Source organism: Ovis canadensis, chromosome 26 (assembly GCF_042477335.2).
Source record: "Ovis canadensis isolate MfBH-ARS-UI-01 breed Bighorn chromosome 26, ARS-UI_OviCan_v2, whole genome shotgun sequence".
NCBI classification, from domain to species: domain Eukaryota; kingdom Metazoa; phylum Chordata; class Mammalia; order Artiodactyla; family Bovidae; genus Ovis; species Ovis canadensis.
In genome coordinates, this window is record NC_091270.1 from 49,895,615 (window position 1) to 49,911,524 (window position 15,910).

Sequence of the window (15,910 nt, forward strand, 5' to 3'; positions counted from 1 at the left end):
GTTCCAAAGTGAGGTTTTCTTCTTGTCAGTTGTATTTCACTTGTTCTGCCCATTCCTGAAGACGAAACTGAGTTAATAGAAGGTAGGAATCTTATGTTTCAGTAGAGAAGTCAGTCTGGATCCATCTTCATCATCCAGTTCAGTTCAGTCACTCAGTTGTGTCCGATTCTTTGCGACCCCATGAACCGCAGCACACCAGGCCTCCCTGTCCAACACCAACTCGCGGAGTCCACCCAAACCCACGTGCATTGAGTCGGTGATGAGATCCAGCCATCTCATTCTCTGTCGTCTCCTTCTCCTCCTATCCTCAATCCCTCCCAGCATCAGAGTCTTTTCCAATGAGTCAGCTCATCGTATCAGGTGGCCAAAGTATTGGAGTTTCAGCTTCAACATCAGTCCTTCCAATGAACACACAGGACTGATCTCCTTTTGGATGGACTGGTTTGATCTCTTTGCAGTCCAAGGGACTCTCAAGAGTCTTCTCCAACACCACAGTTCAAAAGCATCAGTTCTTCTGTGCTCAGCTTTCTTTATAGTCCAACTCTCACATCCATACATGACTACTGGAAAAACCATAGCCTTGACTAGACGGACCTTTGTTGACATCATTACTCAATCATTTGAAAGGTTGCAGGAATCTATCACTTCAGCTCCTTCCTTCTTTCATGTGCTTATGTCGTTAAGACTCCAGTCCCCCTAAATATTTTTAATTTTACTTCTTAGTATGTAAGTTATAAAATATCAGAAGAGTAAATATCACTCAAGGATTTTCTCTCTTCTGGAAAGAAATTAGGACATTTTGGGTTGTATGCAGGGTAGTTATATCACTTTAGGCAGTTATGACCTTTATTTGGAGATTGATTATGGCTGTAGGGGATGCATATGGGTGCCAAGTTGGCAAGGATGATGACTTGTCATGGTTAATTTTATGTGTCAACTTGGGGATGTCCAAATGTCTGATATTATTTCTGAATGTGTTTGTGTGTCTTGGGAAGAGGTTAGTATTTGAATCATTAGACTGAGTGAAGCAGTCTACCCTCAGCAATTTTAGTAGGCACCATTCAATTTGTTGAGGGCTTGAGTAGAACAAAAAGATGGAAAAAGGTCAATCTGCTCTCTGCTTGAGCTGAGACATCTACATTCTCCTATCTTCAGACACCCATTGGCACTCTTGGTCCTCAATTTTTGGACTAAGATCGAGACTTACATAATCGGACTCCCATTTCTCAGGTATTGACTTGTATTGAATTACACTATTCATTCTTTCCCAGTTCTTCCCCTGGGAATCTTCCACTGCAGATGGCAGATCTTGGGACTTCCTGGGTTCCATAATCATGAAAGCCTATTCCTATAATAAGTTTCCTCACCCCTCCTTCCTCTCCCACCTATCTATATGACTCCTATTGCTTCTGTTTCTCTGGGAAACCCTGACTCACACATTTGTATTACTATAGCTTCTTCTTGAAGCTCTCCTCCTGAAGGCAGGAGGAGAAGGGGATGACAAAGGACAAGATGGTTGGATGGCATCGCCGACTCAATGGACACAAGTTTGAGCAAGCTCTGGGAGATGATGAAGGACAGGGAAGCCTGGTGTGCTGCAGTCCACAGGGTCACAGAGAGTCAGACACAACTGAGTAACTGAACAATGAATAACAAAGCTTCTTTTTGTGTGTGCATGCTAAGTCACTTAAGTCATGTCCGACTCTGTGATCCTAAGGACTGTACCCTGCCAGGCTCCTCTGTCCATGGGATTCTCCAGACAAGAACACTGGAGTGGGTTGCCATGCCCTCCCTCAGGGGCTTTTCCCAACCTAGGGATCAACCCGCATCTCCTATGTCTCCTGCACTGGCAGGCAGATTCTCCACCACTAGCGCCACCACTGTGGTATGTTCTTTATATTTACTAATGCTTTTTTAAAGCATTAGTGTTAAAGTCTATCAAACTTTCTTTTGTATAGAGTTTCACAGTATATATATCTTGTACTTTGAACCTTTATATATCGGAAATTGTCTTTCATTTATTTATTATTATTATTTTGTTTTTATTATTATTATTTTTTTTACTTATTTTACAATATTGTATAAGCAGCACATATTTGAAAATTTTTTTCCAGATCCAAAGGTTTTTGTCTTTTGATTGGTTGCGGACCTGAGCTATAACATCACTATGTACCATTGCAACTTAAAATAAAACAGTGGTCTTTAATCACAGTATTGCATGTCTTATATTGTAAAATTTCCTTGTCTCATGCCTACTCATTAACAGAGTTAATGCATACTAACAAAATTAATATGAGGTAACTTTAAAAATAAGAAATATGCAACATGCAAACTCATAAACATGTATTCCTTACAAATAAGTTATTTATGGTATTATATAATTTATATATGAAAACTCTCTCTTCTTGACAGATGAAAGCCATAATGTGCAATTTTGAATCCCAGATAATCAGTGCGTGTTTGTTTTCTTTTCCATTTTTCCTGTTCATCAAAGATAATTACTCTGGAAGAATAAATGAAGGGGAAAACATCATCTGTATGATCAATCAAGTTAAAAATGATGATTAATTCAGCAAATGGTATGAGGTACTTATTTTGAAGTAGAGTTCTATCATGTTATTCACTTGTAACCAGCATTTGAATACACAAATGCTAAAGAATTAAGCATTATTAGAAAAAAAAAATAGCACTGCAAGAAACGTTTTAAATGACAAGTTTATCATGTCTATGATATAGCTTACAATATTGAAAAATATCCTTCAATTTGACTTTTCTTATATGCAGCTATATTACTATCTTCATTTAATATACACTTATACTATTTCTATCTACATAATACTTTAAATTTTCTGTTTCTGTTCCTCCCTCTCATTCTAAAATTAGTTGATACTTACTGTGATGTCATAGACTCTTTGTTTTTCAGGCTACTCTTTGGGCTCACTCTCACTTTCCAGTTGCCTATATATTTAAAAATAAAAATGATCATTTAAAACTGCATTTTCTTCAAAAATAGTTCTACAACACTCTATAGTATCTAGCAGTATTGAAACAGTTTTGAATCCCTAGCTGAGATTTGGGAGCAGCCACTACTTAAGAATGTCTCACCCCTGAGAGTATTTCTCAATGATAAGCAAGGCTAATATGAGAAAAAGAACAGTAGTAAAAGTTTGCCTGGAAATGAACTCAGATCATATTTATATATATAAAACATTATTAGCTAAATAGCTTTACATTTGTTTACCATTCACATTCTGCTCATTTTCCCACAATAAACTCTTCCAAATAAGAAAATTCCTTTAATATGTTTAAGTATTACGAGAATTATGAGACTATTTTATGTGCCACATATTATTTCAGCAGTTTTACATAAACTTTTCAAAATATTTCTATGAAATGTATTCTCTTTTAATTTATATTATCAATTTTAAGTATGTTAATAAAGTTCTTTAAATGTTCTAATAAAATTCATTTCATCTTGAGTAAAATGAAAAGCATAGATATAAAACTCAAAGGCAGAAATTATTTCATAGCAATTTCCATGAAAAGAAGTAAACCAATTTTGATATTTGTTTTACTCTTGAAGAATATTTTCAGATATTTATTAGGTAGGTTATTAAATAAAAAATTTTTTTTCTGTAGAGTAGCCATGGTTATAACCTAGATTTTTCAGTTTTACTATTATATATTTTACTTTAATATATTTTTATTTATATTTTAACCTTTTCCACCTCTGGCTGCCTCTATTGAAGTTCCCTAAAGCCTAACTGTTCTCCTAAATTTCCATGCTATCTTTTAATAAAATGCGTTTGCAAAAGTCTTTGAAATATATAAATATTAAAAAGTAAACAATGATATCTAATATGTACTTAATAATTAAGATAAAATAGTAAAAGAAGATAATCATTAACCAGAAATCATTGCTACTTAAATTTACTCTTAACAGAGTCCAAGTTGTTTTAAGATTAAAAAACATTATTATTATTCATTATATTGATCATTAATATATTGCATATTGAATTTACATGGAAAGATAAATATATAATCTGAATTACTACTGGTTGTATCACCATAATGTTATATATTGATAAGTTACTATGTAGGCCAACTAACTGTAAAAGTAACGGATCTTAAATATGAAATTAATATACTCATCGCTTGTATAATCCTCAGTTCTCCATTTTTTCCTTTGGAAATACACTTTTACCAGTGTGGCAATTAGTACACAGAGAATAATGAAAAAAGGAATGAATAAGAAAAATGGCCATCTCGTAGGTTTAGAATGGTAAACATTCTCAATGTAGCGACTATCTAGGAGAGAAAACACCAGTGATTTGAAAGTAACTACCAGGAATATAGCAAAACCATTTCTGCATTTTATTATAACTATTGGAATAAGAATTTAAAGCATTTAATAATTTTACAATTAAAATTTTTATATGAAATGGATAAGTTGACATCATAAGTGCGTAAAGTTAGACTCCTCTATAATAACACTTACATAACAGTCCTCTATTCCTTGCTTATTTATTAAGAACCTCCTATTCCATGTGGTTCTCTTTACAGATCAGTCTCATAATATAGATGAAAAGAATTATAGTGATTCAATTAAGAATTGAATTTTCCCTCAGTGCTCTATTTTTGGAAGAAATATTGCAAATTCTTTCATTGCATTGATATGCATTTTCATGCTTTATCTAAGAAACTGCTTATCTCAAGGTCATGTAGACATTTCCCATGTTTCTTTCAAGAACAGTGTTAGCTTCTACGTTTAGATTTATCATCAATCCCCTATGAATTGTGGAGCAAGTTATAATTCTGAGATTCATTTGGTCTTATGTAGACATTCAGTTGTTAACATACAATGTTTTGAACTGACTTTCCTTCCCTTTTGAACTATTTTTGTCCTTTAGTATATAGTAACTGTATACTAAATCTATATTAAGTTCAGTTCAGCTGCTTAGTCATGTCTGACTCTTTGCAACCCCATGGACTGCAGCACGCCAGGCTTCCCTGTCCATCACCAACTCCCAGAGCTCACTCAAACTCATGTCCATCAAGTTGGTGATGCCATCCAACCATCTCATCCTCTGTCATCCCCTTCTCCTCCTGCCTTCAATCTTTCCCAGCATCAGGGTCTTTTCCAATGAGTCGGTTCTTTGCATCAGGTGGACAAAGTATTGGAGCTTCAGCTTCAGCATCAGTCCTTCCAATGAAGATTCGGGACTGATTTTCTTTAGGATTGACTGGTTTGATCTCCTTGCTGTCCAAGGGACTCTCAAGAGTCTTCTCCAACACCGCAGTTCAAAGGCATCAATTCTAAGGCAATCAGCTTTCTTTATAGTCCAACTCTCACATCCATACATGACTACTAGAAACTCTAGTAAAGTCTCTTTTTTTTAAAAATATAAATTTATATATTTTAATTGGAGGCTAATTACTTTACAATATTGTATCGGTTTTGCCACACATCGACATGAATCCACCATGGGTGTACTCATGTCCCCCATCCTGAAACCCACTCCCATCTCCCTCCCTATACCGTTCCTCTGGGTCATCCCAGTGCACCAGCCCCGAGCATCCTGTATCATTCATCGAACCTGGACTGGTGATCCATTTCACATATGATAATATACATGTTTCAATGTCATTCTCCCAAATTGTCCTACCCTGGCCCTCTCCCACAGAGTCCAAAAGACTGTTCTATACATCTCTGTCTTTTTTGCTGTCTAGCTTACAGGGTTATCATTACCATTATTATAAGTTCCATATATATGCGTTAGAATACTGTATTGGTGTTTTTCTTTCTGGCTTACTTCAGAAACTCTAGTAAAGGCTCTTAAACTCCCCACATCCTTGCTTCTACCCCCCAAAATAGTCTCTCACTGGATATAGGATAATATATAAAACTATATTATCCTAAGTTTGATATAAGGCAAGTAGACTACATCATCCTTCTTTGTTCTTTTCCAGAGCTCTTTGGTTATTTTAGCACTTTTGTGTGTATTTTATAATCAAATTATTGATATCTAAAATATTGCATGCTTTTATTATTAGGTATTTTGATCTATAGATTTAATTTGGTGAGAATTGACATATTGGCAATAATAAACTTTTCCACAGATGAACATGGGATATTAATCCATTTATTTGTGTATTTAGTATCTATCTGCATTTTTGTTTGTTTCAGTGTAAAAATATTGCACATCTTTTGTTGAGCTTATTCCTAATATTTTATATTTTGATAGTATTATAGATGGGACTGATTTTTAAGTTGATTTTCATTTTACTGCAGCTAGTATATAGCAATACTACTGACTTTTAAACATTTTCTTTGACCTTTCAAAGGATTTTTATTACTTCTAAAAGTGTTCTTGTAGGATCCTTAGGATTTTTGATATAACTAATCATATTGTCTGCAGTCTAATCTCATTCTTTCTAATCTTTATGCTCCTGATATTTTGTTCTTTACTTATTGCACTGGCTAGGACTTAGAGTACAGTACTGACATGGTGAGAGCACACTTCATTGCCTTGCTCTCAGTTTTGGAAAAAATATAATTATAAAATATAAGATATATTAGCTAAAATCTTTTTGTTGATGCTTTTTTATATTGATTTTATATTGTTTACTTCTGTTGACAGTTTTTTGCCTTTTAAAAATTCATAAATAGTTGTTGAATTTTGTCGAATGACTTTCATGCAACAAATGAGAAAATGATATACTTTAAAATATTTATTAATTTTATGAATGGTACTGATTGACTTTCAAATGAGTGTTTGCATTTATGTTAATTAAGTATATTGTTCTGTAATTTTTTCTTTGTTAACTTTCTTTTCTGGATTTGTCATTAGGGATATGTTTTCCTCAACCAACGAGGTGATAGGTGTCACTTTCACCACCGTTTTTTAAAATGATATTTCTTCCTGGCAAAACCATGCCAGAATTAACCTGTGAAAACTGTAGATCTTGCTGCTGTTAATTTTGTTGGTTTTTAAAATCACAAATACACAGAACATGAAATTTTGGCTTTTGATTTCTTGGTTATACTCTTTATATTATACTATGATTTAGAATTCCTTTTCCACATGAAATAGCCCTTATAACACTTTTCACAGCTGAGTAGCTTTATCAGTATACTTGAAACCCATACTCAATTAGGATTTGAAGAACATATGTATTTTGATCATTTTCAGCCTGAGTTGATGTAATTCCTTAAAATATGTGTGGATTTCTTATGTATCAAATGAAAAATACACTCCATTAAATGAGACCACATCCACAAATCTTTCTGACATATGTCTGTCTATATTAGACCCTTGTGAGGCTGCCATAAAATAACCTATTGTAGCCTTATTGTTTGTGAGTTTCATAAGGCAGTCCAATACAATACTTAAAAGTGTTTTTTGTATAGATGAAGGTGTCTAAGAAGCATTACTTTAAGGTTTTTCTGAGGTCTTAACAGAGGGGTTTAACATATGCTTGAAAATCTTTATCTGAGATCCAATTTTATTACTAAATATCTTAAGTTTAGTTGTTAGCCACGTCTTACTTTTAAAAATGTTTTTCTGGAAGATTTCAGGAATAAAAATGTTCTATTTTCATGCCAAAAATTCTAACTCTTTTATGAATATAAATATACATTTTACTTGAAAATTTAACTTTTCCTTCATTATTAATTACTGTCTCCTTGCATTTTATCATAGGTAACTTCAGTTGCCCAAACTGGAAATCATTACAATCTACCTAGAAATTTTGTTGACAAGAACCATGAATTCTATTTTTCACATTATCACAGGCAGCAAAGGTGCCTCACAATTCACCATTTCATAATAAATGCTCTCATTTCTCCAAATTCTTTTTTTTTGTTTTTGTTTTTTTTTTATTTTTCACAGATGATCATTTTAATTAATTATATTTTCCATTTTCATGTATCCATTTTCTCTGACAGTATGTCTCCATGAGAACTTTCTGTGACTTTCAGAAAATAAAATTATTTACATAGGAATTTAGCAAATATTTATTAAACTGATGGCAAAAAATAACTAAGCAGTGTATCTCCCAGCATGTCAGTATTTATATACTCTCCTCCAGACAGCCTGTTCATCAGCCATCCTATTTTATTTCCAAATATTCTCAAACATGCTTAACACAAAACTCATTGTTCTGACAAAGTTTTGGCAAAAGCAAGATAGACAAGTTCCCTAGAGGTGACGTGCCATCAGTGATGGAGAGCAGGCATAGACCAACTCCCTAATCCAAGAAACTTGGGATTCTTCTTAAATTTTCCCTTATTCCCTGGGTCCAGGCCAGCAAACTTGATAGTGTGGTTGGTATCCAATTCACAGGCAAGGGGTCATTTAATCAAACAGGAAATCACAGGAGTGAGGAGCAGGGTGTGAAGTATGAGCTGCAGACTAAGTCAGACCAAACGCAGTGACTCCTGAGCTATGACGGGACTTTCTCCTTGCTCCATTAACCTAGGCTCAGATGATGGTCAGAAGTACGCATGGTCCAAAAAAACATCTGGTGAAAGTTATACACTCTCCCTTCCTTAGTTTCAAGTGGTACCACTCTGCATCTTTCCTGATCCTAAACTTCTCACTGATCAGCTCAAATCTGTACCTAAAACTGACCCTACCTCTCTACACGATACTCAGAGTTTAGGGTTAACCCACTTATAACACTGCTCTGATCACAGTCATATCATTTCCGACGGAGTTAGTGCTAAAACAGCATCATTAAGAGTTAAGTGTACTACTTGGCTGATTTCTAGACACTCCAAAGTTGAATTTTTTGGGGGGAGGGGGTTATCTAACACTTATGAAGTTCCTACTATGTGTCAGGCACTATATCAAGTGTTTTACAATAAATAACACTTAAGATTGTTTTCACATAATCATTCCTAAATTACAGATGAGACAACTGGTACACAAAAATGGTTAAATACTTGTTCCATGTGACCCAGAAGCAACTGGTAGAGTAGGAATTCAAAACCAGCTTCCAAGCCCCAGACTTCTGAGCTGGTTTCTTCTGAATGTAATCATCCTGGACTTGAACAGATTGGGCTTTTTGACATAAGGAATGTGACTCTACTAGTTATCTTGGTAACAGTAACTTCAGTTATTCTAATAATGTGTTTTAAGCTGTCCTTGAACTGCTCACCAACAGTCCTCTTGAGACAATGTCAACATATACTGACAGTCTTCAAAGGTTTCCTGTTCTGCCTTCCACAAACCATCCAATTCCAAAGCTAATGGAGCATGTTTTAGACTCTTGTTATACAAATATAAATACACCATCTAGAGAGCACTTGTGCAAGAAAGTACCCCCAAATTTAGGAACTTAAACAATCATTTCTTTTGAATTTTGTGTGGCATGAGTTTGTGCAGGGTTTAGTTGCATGGTTGTATTTTTGTGTCTCAAAGTCAAATTTCAAATACAGCCAATCATCTTCAACAGAATGAGTATTCCAATAATGAGAGTTCCAAGAATTAGTATTCTGAAAAGCCCAATCAGAAGGCCAACTTGGATGCTAAGAAAGAATACTCTCCTCTTCTCATGGGGGAAAAGGCGTGTGTGTGTATGGATAGAAGCAGTTAATTACAGTGAATCTGAAGATAAGCTAATTGTTCCCACTAAAATAGAAATAGCTTGATAATACATGTTATAATTTTTTAACATATTCCCTAATAAATAGTCTTAAATACTATACTTCAAAAGTTGGAATAAATGTGGAAATGTTAAGAACTAAGTCTGGCTCAAAATCTGGAGAAACCGGCTTTGCTTTTCTGCAAATATAAATTTTTGTATAAAAGTCCTAAGCAATACTGGATATACTGGTGTGCTCTAAAATCCACCTCTACTTTCAACAAAAGATTGTAGGAAATTACATTTCCTATGCTCCTGACCCTTCTGTCTTGTGGTTAGATTTAGCTGATGGGATTCACGGATTCACTGGATAAAATTTGGAGAGCAGGCAGACTGAAGTTCTCATGGTATTGATCCCTTTCCATCTCCAGCATCTGCAGTTGTGTCTCTGTACCTCTACCTGTCTTCTGGATCCTGGTATCCGTAACCATAGTCATATGTCATGAAAGATGGCTTAGATTCCGGTTCTAGTAATACCATCTCCATTTATTGTCCTTTCAGCCCTACGAAATGGTAATGGATTCCTGCATTGCTAATCTCTACATTGCCTCACTGTTCTCTGATTAGCTTTCATATCTGCTCTTACGTGTTACCCTACCTCATGTTTTGTACTTAATTCCTTCTGTATGAAAGACTAAAGTGATTTCTCTTTTCTTGCCTGGGTCCCTACTGGCATATCTTATTTATAACATATATTTTGTGTAACACGTTAGCCTCTGGAAGTAAAATAGCCATCTGTGGTTTATTATTTGATGTCCAAGCATAGTCTAAATATAAATTAGTAGACAAAATATTTACCTTGTCAAATTTAACACATTAAAATATTGTCTGAATTACAATTTCAATTTGTTATCAATACTTACCGGGTCCACTAAGAGTATCAGCTCCATCAGTTGAAGAGGGTGGAAAGTTGCCACTGTCAATGCTCCCACCTTCCCATCTTGGAAGTGAATGTTGGCAATTTGGAGGTAAATATGAAGGGTTACAGTGACAGTTCTTTTTATTATTACACACCTGAAACAGGAGAAATATCACCTTATAAAGTAAGTAGCTACAATTATTTGTGTTCATTAAAATTTTGAAAAAATACACAGGTCAGATAAGGCTGATTTTCTTACCTCATTTATGAATGTGTGTGTGTGTGTGTGTGTGTGTGTGTATGTATATGTGTGTTTATCTATGTGTTTGCTTTCCGAAGATCACTCTCAATGATATATACTCTGTGTCTCATAGTACTGATACTTACACCTTCATTGTTGCATTTTTCTGGAGTACAGTCATAATTCAAGTATGAAGAATCTACACATTGCTTATTGCGGCAAACCTAAAAAAGGAATGTCCCAAAGTAAGTTAATTGAACCACCATTTGTACTTGGCATCTAACTAAAAGGATTCCGTATTGTACAGACATAAGAGGTATCCATTTCATAATAAATATTAACATACTACTACTAAGTGGTTAATTCATAGTGCTACTGAGTTTCTAGCACTAGATGAGACTGATTATCTGAAAGTAAAACAAGAAATAAAAGCATCTTCTATGCTTATACTAGGATAGGAAGTACAGACATGAAATGAAAGCAAAGGTAATATGTCATAAAATACTATAATAAAGTAGTTTTATGAAATAATAAAAAACAAAGAATATATGAAGATAGCAAAACATTTTTACTGAGCCTTGATTTTGAACAGGACTCAATCGAGCATAGAAATGAAAGGCAAAGTACTTGTAGAAAAAGAATAAATCTTCAAAATGATTATATCATATCTACTATGTAACTTTTAAAAAATATTAAGGGCAGTGCAACTGTTACACAAAGAACATCCATTCAAACATTAACTAAATATTTGAGTCTTGCAATGCCCTTCGCCCTGACAACACAGCAGTGAATAGCAATAACAAAAAAACCTTATATTGCTCATATTGCTGTAAAAGGTAAAGAAACACACACACACACAATCTACATGTGATGTGACAGAAGTTATTATGGGGGATATGTTTGTGTCTTGTAATCTTGATCAGAAAGTTGGTCTACAACTTGTAAACAATCAGTCATATTTAGAGATTTAATTGGAAGATGGAAGGATGATAAAAAGGAAATTTTGAAAAAGAGAATGCAAAAGTGAGAGAAAATATAGAGAGACAAACTAGAGCAACATTGCAGTAGTCTAGAAAAATGACAACCTAGAGTGAAACTGAGAGCATAGTGGTGTTGACCAAAAACAGCGGTTGTATTTGAGATAGAGTTAATTCACCAAGTTTAGTGATAAATTGTATATAAAGAATGAAAAGAGAGATAGGCAATGACACTGGGGTTTCTGGCATGTCTAACTTTCTTGGTTGTGGTACAACTGATGAGATAAGAAAGCTAACATAAAGCCCCAAATTATAGAAATATTATTTTTTGAGACTTCATTTTACTTGTACTGTCAAATAATACTGTGTACTTGAGATAAAATGAAAATCATTTTTGCACAGAAAATGTGAGATAATGTGATTTCACAAAAGTAACCCAAACCTGAAGCCAGCGATTCCCGCTGTGGTCATCAGTGGCAAAGGACGTAGGATTTAAGCGATTATATGCACCATACACCAGTGACAGAATTAAAAGCAGATTTTTACCAAATCCTGAAAAATTAATCTGGAGTGTGACATCAGCAAAATGGTGCACTGGGCACCCCAAGTGTTGTTCTCCCTTAGAGATGTTAGAGGAAGAAGATGAAGAAGGAGGAGGAGGAGGAAGAGGAGGAAGGGGAAGAGGGGGAGGGGAAGAAGAACTGCTAAAGCAACCCATAGGAGCTCTGGAAGTAGTCAGAGGACCACAACAGCTAAGCAAACGACCAAACAAATAGCCACACCAAAACATTAGAAAACTTTGTAGCATTTTGTTCACGCTGTCCCACTACCTCTGGTATATGGCACAGTCTAGGTGCGGAGAAGGCAGCCGCAGAGTTTCCAGAGGATATCTTATTTTTCATATTCTCATCTGTCTGGGAACTGCTTAAAGACTGAAATTTCTGTTCCACTTGACTCAAATCTCAGCTAGACACTGCTCAGGAAAACTAAGACTTGCAGACATGGGGGGCAGAGAATGAATGGAGACATACTGTCGACAGTATAAGGCTCCAAGGCAACCATGGTGAGACTGTTTGGAAAAATAAAGCTTCTAAAATGTCCATGTATACGGGCAATGAGAAAAGCCACAAAGACACGCATATTCACAGGAAAGATGCATATTCACAAAACCCTCAGAGAAAACAAGTTTTCTCCTCAGGCTACTCTCAAGGCTCAGAGCACCCAAGAAATTACAAAAGGACTACCTGAGCACAGAGCCGACTGTAAACTTGGGGAGAAGTGGCTGTGTTTTCTGAAGTCCAATTTTTAACAACGACAACAAAAAAATCACATCCTATCAAAAGAGGAGAAAAACTACGAAAGACTATACAGTGGAGATAAGACAGTCTTACCCACAAGTGGTACTGGGAAAACTAGCTAGCAACACAAAAAGCAATACGATTGAAACATTCCCTCATAGTATTTATAAAAATAAACTCAAAATGGCTTAAAGGCCAAAATGTAAGGCCAGTAACCATAAAACTATTAGAAGAGAACATAGGCAGGATACTCTGACATCAATTGTAGCAATGTTTTCTTGGATAAATCTCCTAAGACAAAAGAAAAAAAAAATAAATGAGACCTAATTAAACTTAAAAGCTTTTGCACAGCAAAGGAAATTTTCAACAAAGCAAAAGACACCTATGGAATGAGAGAAAATACTTGCTAATGATGTGACCAACAGGATGTTAATATCCAAAACACTGTTGTTGTTTAGTAGCTAGGTCATGTCTGGTTCTTTTGTGATCCCATGGACTGTAGCTTGCCATGCTCCTCTGTCCATGGGATTTTTCAGGCAAGAATACTGGAGTGGGTTGCCATCTCCTTCTCCAAGGGATCTTCGTAGCCCAGGAATCAAACCCATGTCTCCTGCACTGGCAGAGTTTTTACCACTGAACCACCAGGGAAGACCATCCAAAATATATAAATTGCTTATTCAACTCAATATCAAAACAAAAATAAAAACAAAACCAGAAGGCCAAATACACATATTTCCACATGAAATATAAACTTGGCCCACAAGCCTATGAAAAGATGTTCAACATTTCTCATTATTAGAGAGATACAAATCAAAACTACAATGAGGTATCACCTCACACCTGTTTGAATGAGTTTCATCAAAATCTCTACAAATAACAAATGTTGGGGGAAGATGTGAAGAAAAAGAAACCCTTGTTTACTTTTGCTGGCAATATAAATTGGTACGGCTACTATGGGAAACACTATGGAATTTCCTTAAAAAAGTAAAACTAGAACTACCATACAACCCAGCTATCTTACTCCTGGGTATACAACTGGAAAAAAGAAAGACATTAATTCAAAAAAATACAATCTTGTAAAATTAAAAAAAAAATCTGAAAAAATATATATATTCCTCAATGTTCACAGCAGCACTATTTATAATATCCAAGACTCAGAAGCAATTTAAGTGCCTATCAACAGACTACTGGATTATAAATGCGATTTTAAAAATATAAAATCTATATAAATATATTTATAAATAATTGAATATTTATAAATAATATGTAATATTTAGAAATATGAATGGGGAATATTACTCAGGCATAAAAATAAGGAAATACTGTCGTTCTCAGTCATGTGGATGAGCTTAGTGAAATGAGTCAGATGGAGGAAGTCAAATACTATATGATATCACTTATATGTGGAAACTTAAAAAGGATACAAATGAATGTATATGCAAAATTGAAACAGAACTCTCCAAAGGAGAGATCCAAGTGGGGAGGGGTAAATTAGGAGTATAAATTGTATAGTATAGTACAAATTGTATAGTATACAAATACTGACAAATGGTATAGTATATAAGGTGTTATTTATAATGTAGATAGGTGACAAAGATATACTGCATAGCACAGGGACTTATTATTTTGTAATAACCTATAACGGAATATAATCTGCAAAATACTGAATCACTATGATGTACACTGGGAACTAGCACAATATTGTAAATCAATTATTTCAATTTAAAAGAATTAATGGAAAGTTCATTATAGAAAATGGAGAGTAATTGTATTTCAGATTTTCATCCCTTTGATTGATCTTTCCTTTACTCTGTGAATCCTTTATCATTTTAATCACTAAAATGAGCATATGTTTCTTTAATTTTTTTTACTTTAATCATTATTTTTAAGTAATTATGTAAAAATATAATTCATGACATTAAAAATACATGAAATAATAAAACTGTCAATGAACAGTATGATTCTCAATTCAGTTAACATATGTGAAAGAACAGTAAATAGCAGGTTATGTTTTTTCTTTTAAAATTTCTCTCATTCAAAACTTTCTATTTTCCTATTTTTTGAAATTAAATACACATTTAACTTGAGAAAAATACCGTGTATGCATTTAAAATTTGAAATTAGTATATTACCTGGAAATAAAAGACCACACACCTTACTTTCACCACAAACAGTTCCATCTTTTACCCACATCATTTCTGAGCCTTCAGTACCGTAAGCATAATCCAGTCCAACGCAGCGCTGTCCATTTATGTTGGAATACAAAACAGAGGCATTTTCAACATAAATGATCCGTGTTTTACTATATGTACATAGTATTTTTCCACATTTCACATTCCTATAATTTAGCAACAAATAAAAATCATTAGTTGTCAATATAGAGGAATATTAGAATATCAATTCTAAAGGAAAAAGATTTAAATAAAGCACGAAGAGAAAGAAAGATTGTGCTAAGTTGGGTCCGACTCTTGCAACCCTATGGACTGTAGCCCGCCAGGGTCCTCTGTCCATGGGATTCTCCAGGCAAGAATACTGGAGTGGGTTGCCATTTCGTTTTTCCAAGGGATCTTCCCGACCCAGGAATCAAACCCAGTTCTCCAGCATTGCAGGTAGATTCTTTACCAACTGAGCTACATGGAAAGCCCAAATAAAGCGTTACTGCTGCTGCTGCTGCTGCTATTAAGTCGCTTCAGTCGTGTCTGACTCGGTGCGACCCCACAGATGGCAGCCCACCAGGCTCCCCCTTCCCTGGGATTCTCCAGGCAAGAATACTGGAGTGGATTGCCATTTCCTTCTCCAATGCATGAAAGTGAAAAGTGAAAGTGGTTGCTCCGACTTCTAGCGACCCCATGGACTGCAGCCCACCAGGCTCCTCCATCCATGGAAT

At 34.8% G+C, this 15,910-nt stretch overlaps 1 protein-coding gene across 1 annotated transcript in view; it reads right to left on the reverse strand.

Moving 5' to 3' along the window:
- Positions 1 to 2,924: 2,924 nt before the first annotated feature.
- Positions 2,925 to 15,910, reverse strand: part of LOC138430945 (disintegrin and metalloproteinase domain-containing protein 2) — a 124,036-nt gene continuing 111,050 nt past the window's right edge. The window contains exons 16-20 of the mRNA XM_069573002.1: positions 15,178 to 15,361; positions 10,895 to 10,972; positions 10,512 to 10,662; positions 4,149 to 4,308; positions 2,925 to 2,958 (exon numbers count right to left, since the gene is read on the reverse strand). Coding sequence (XP_069429103.1) covers positions 2,925 to 2,958; positions 4,149 to 4,308; positions 10,512 to 10,662; positions 10,895 to 10,972; positions 15,178 to 15,361 — 607 coding nt within the window. The remainder of the gene's footprint in view (positions 2,959 to 4,148; positions 4,309 to 10,511; positions 10,663 to 10,894; positions 10,973 to 15,177; positions 15,362 to 15,910) is intronic.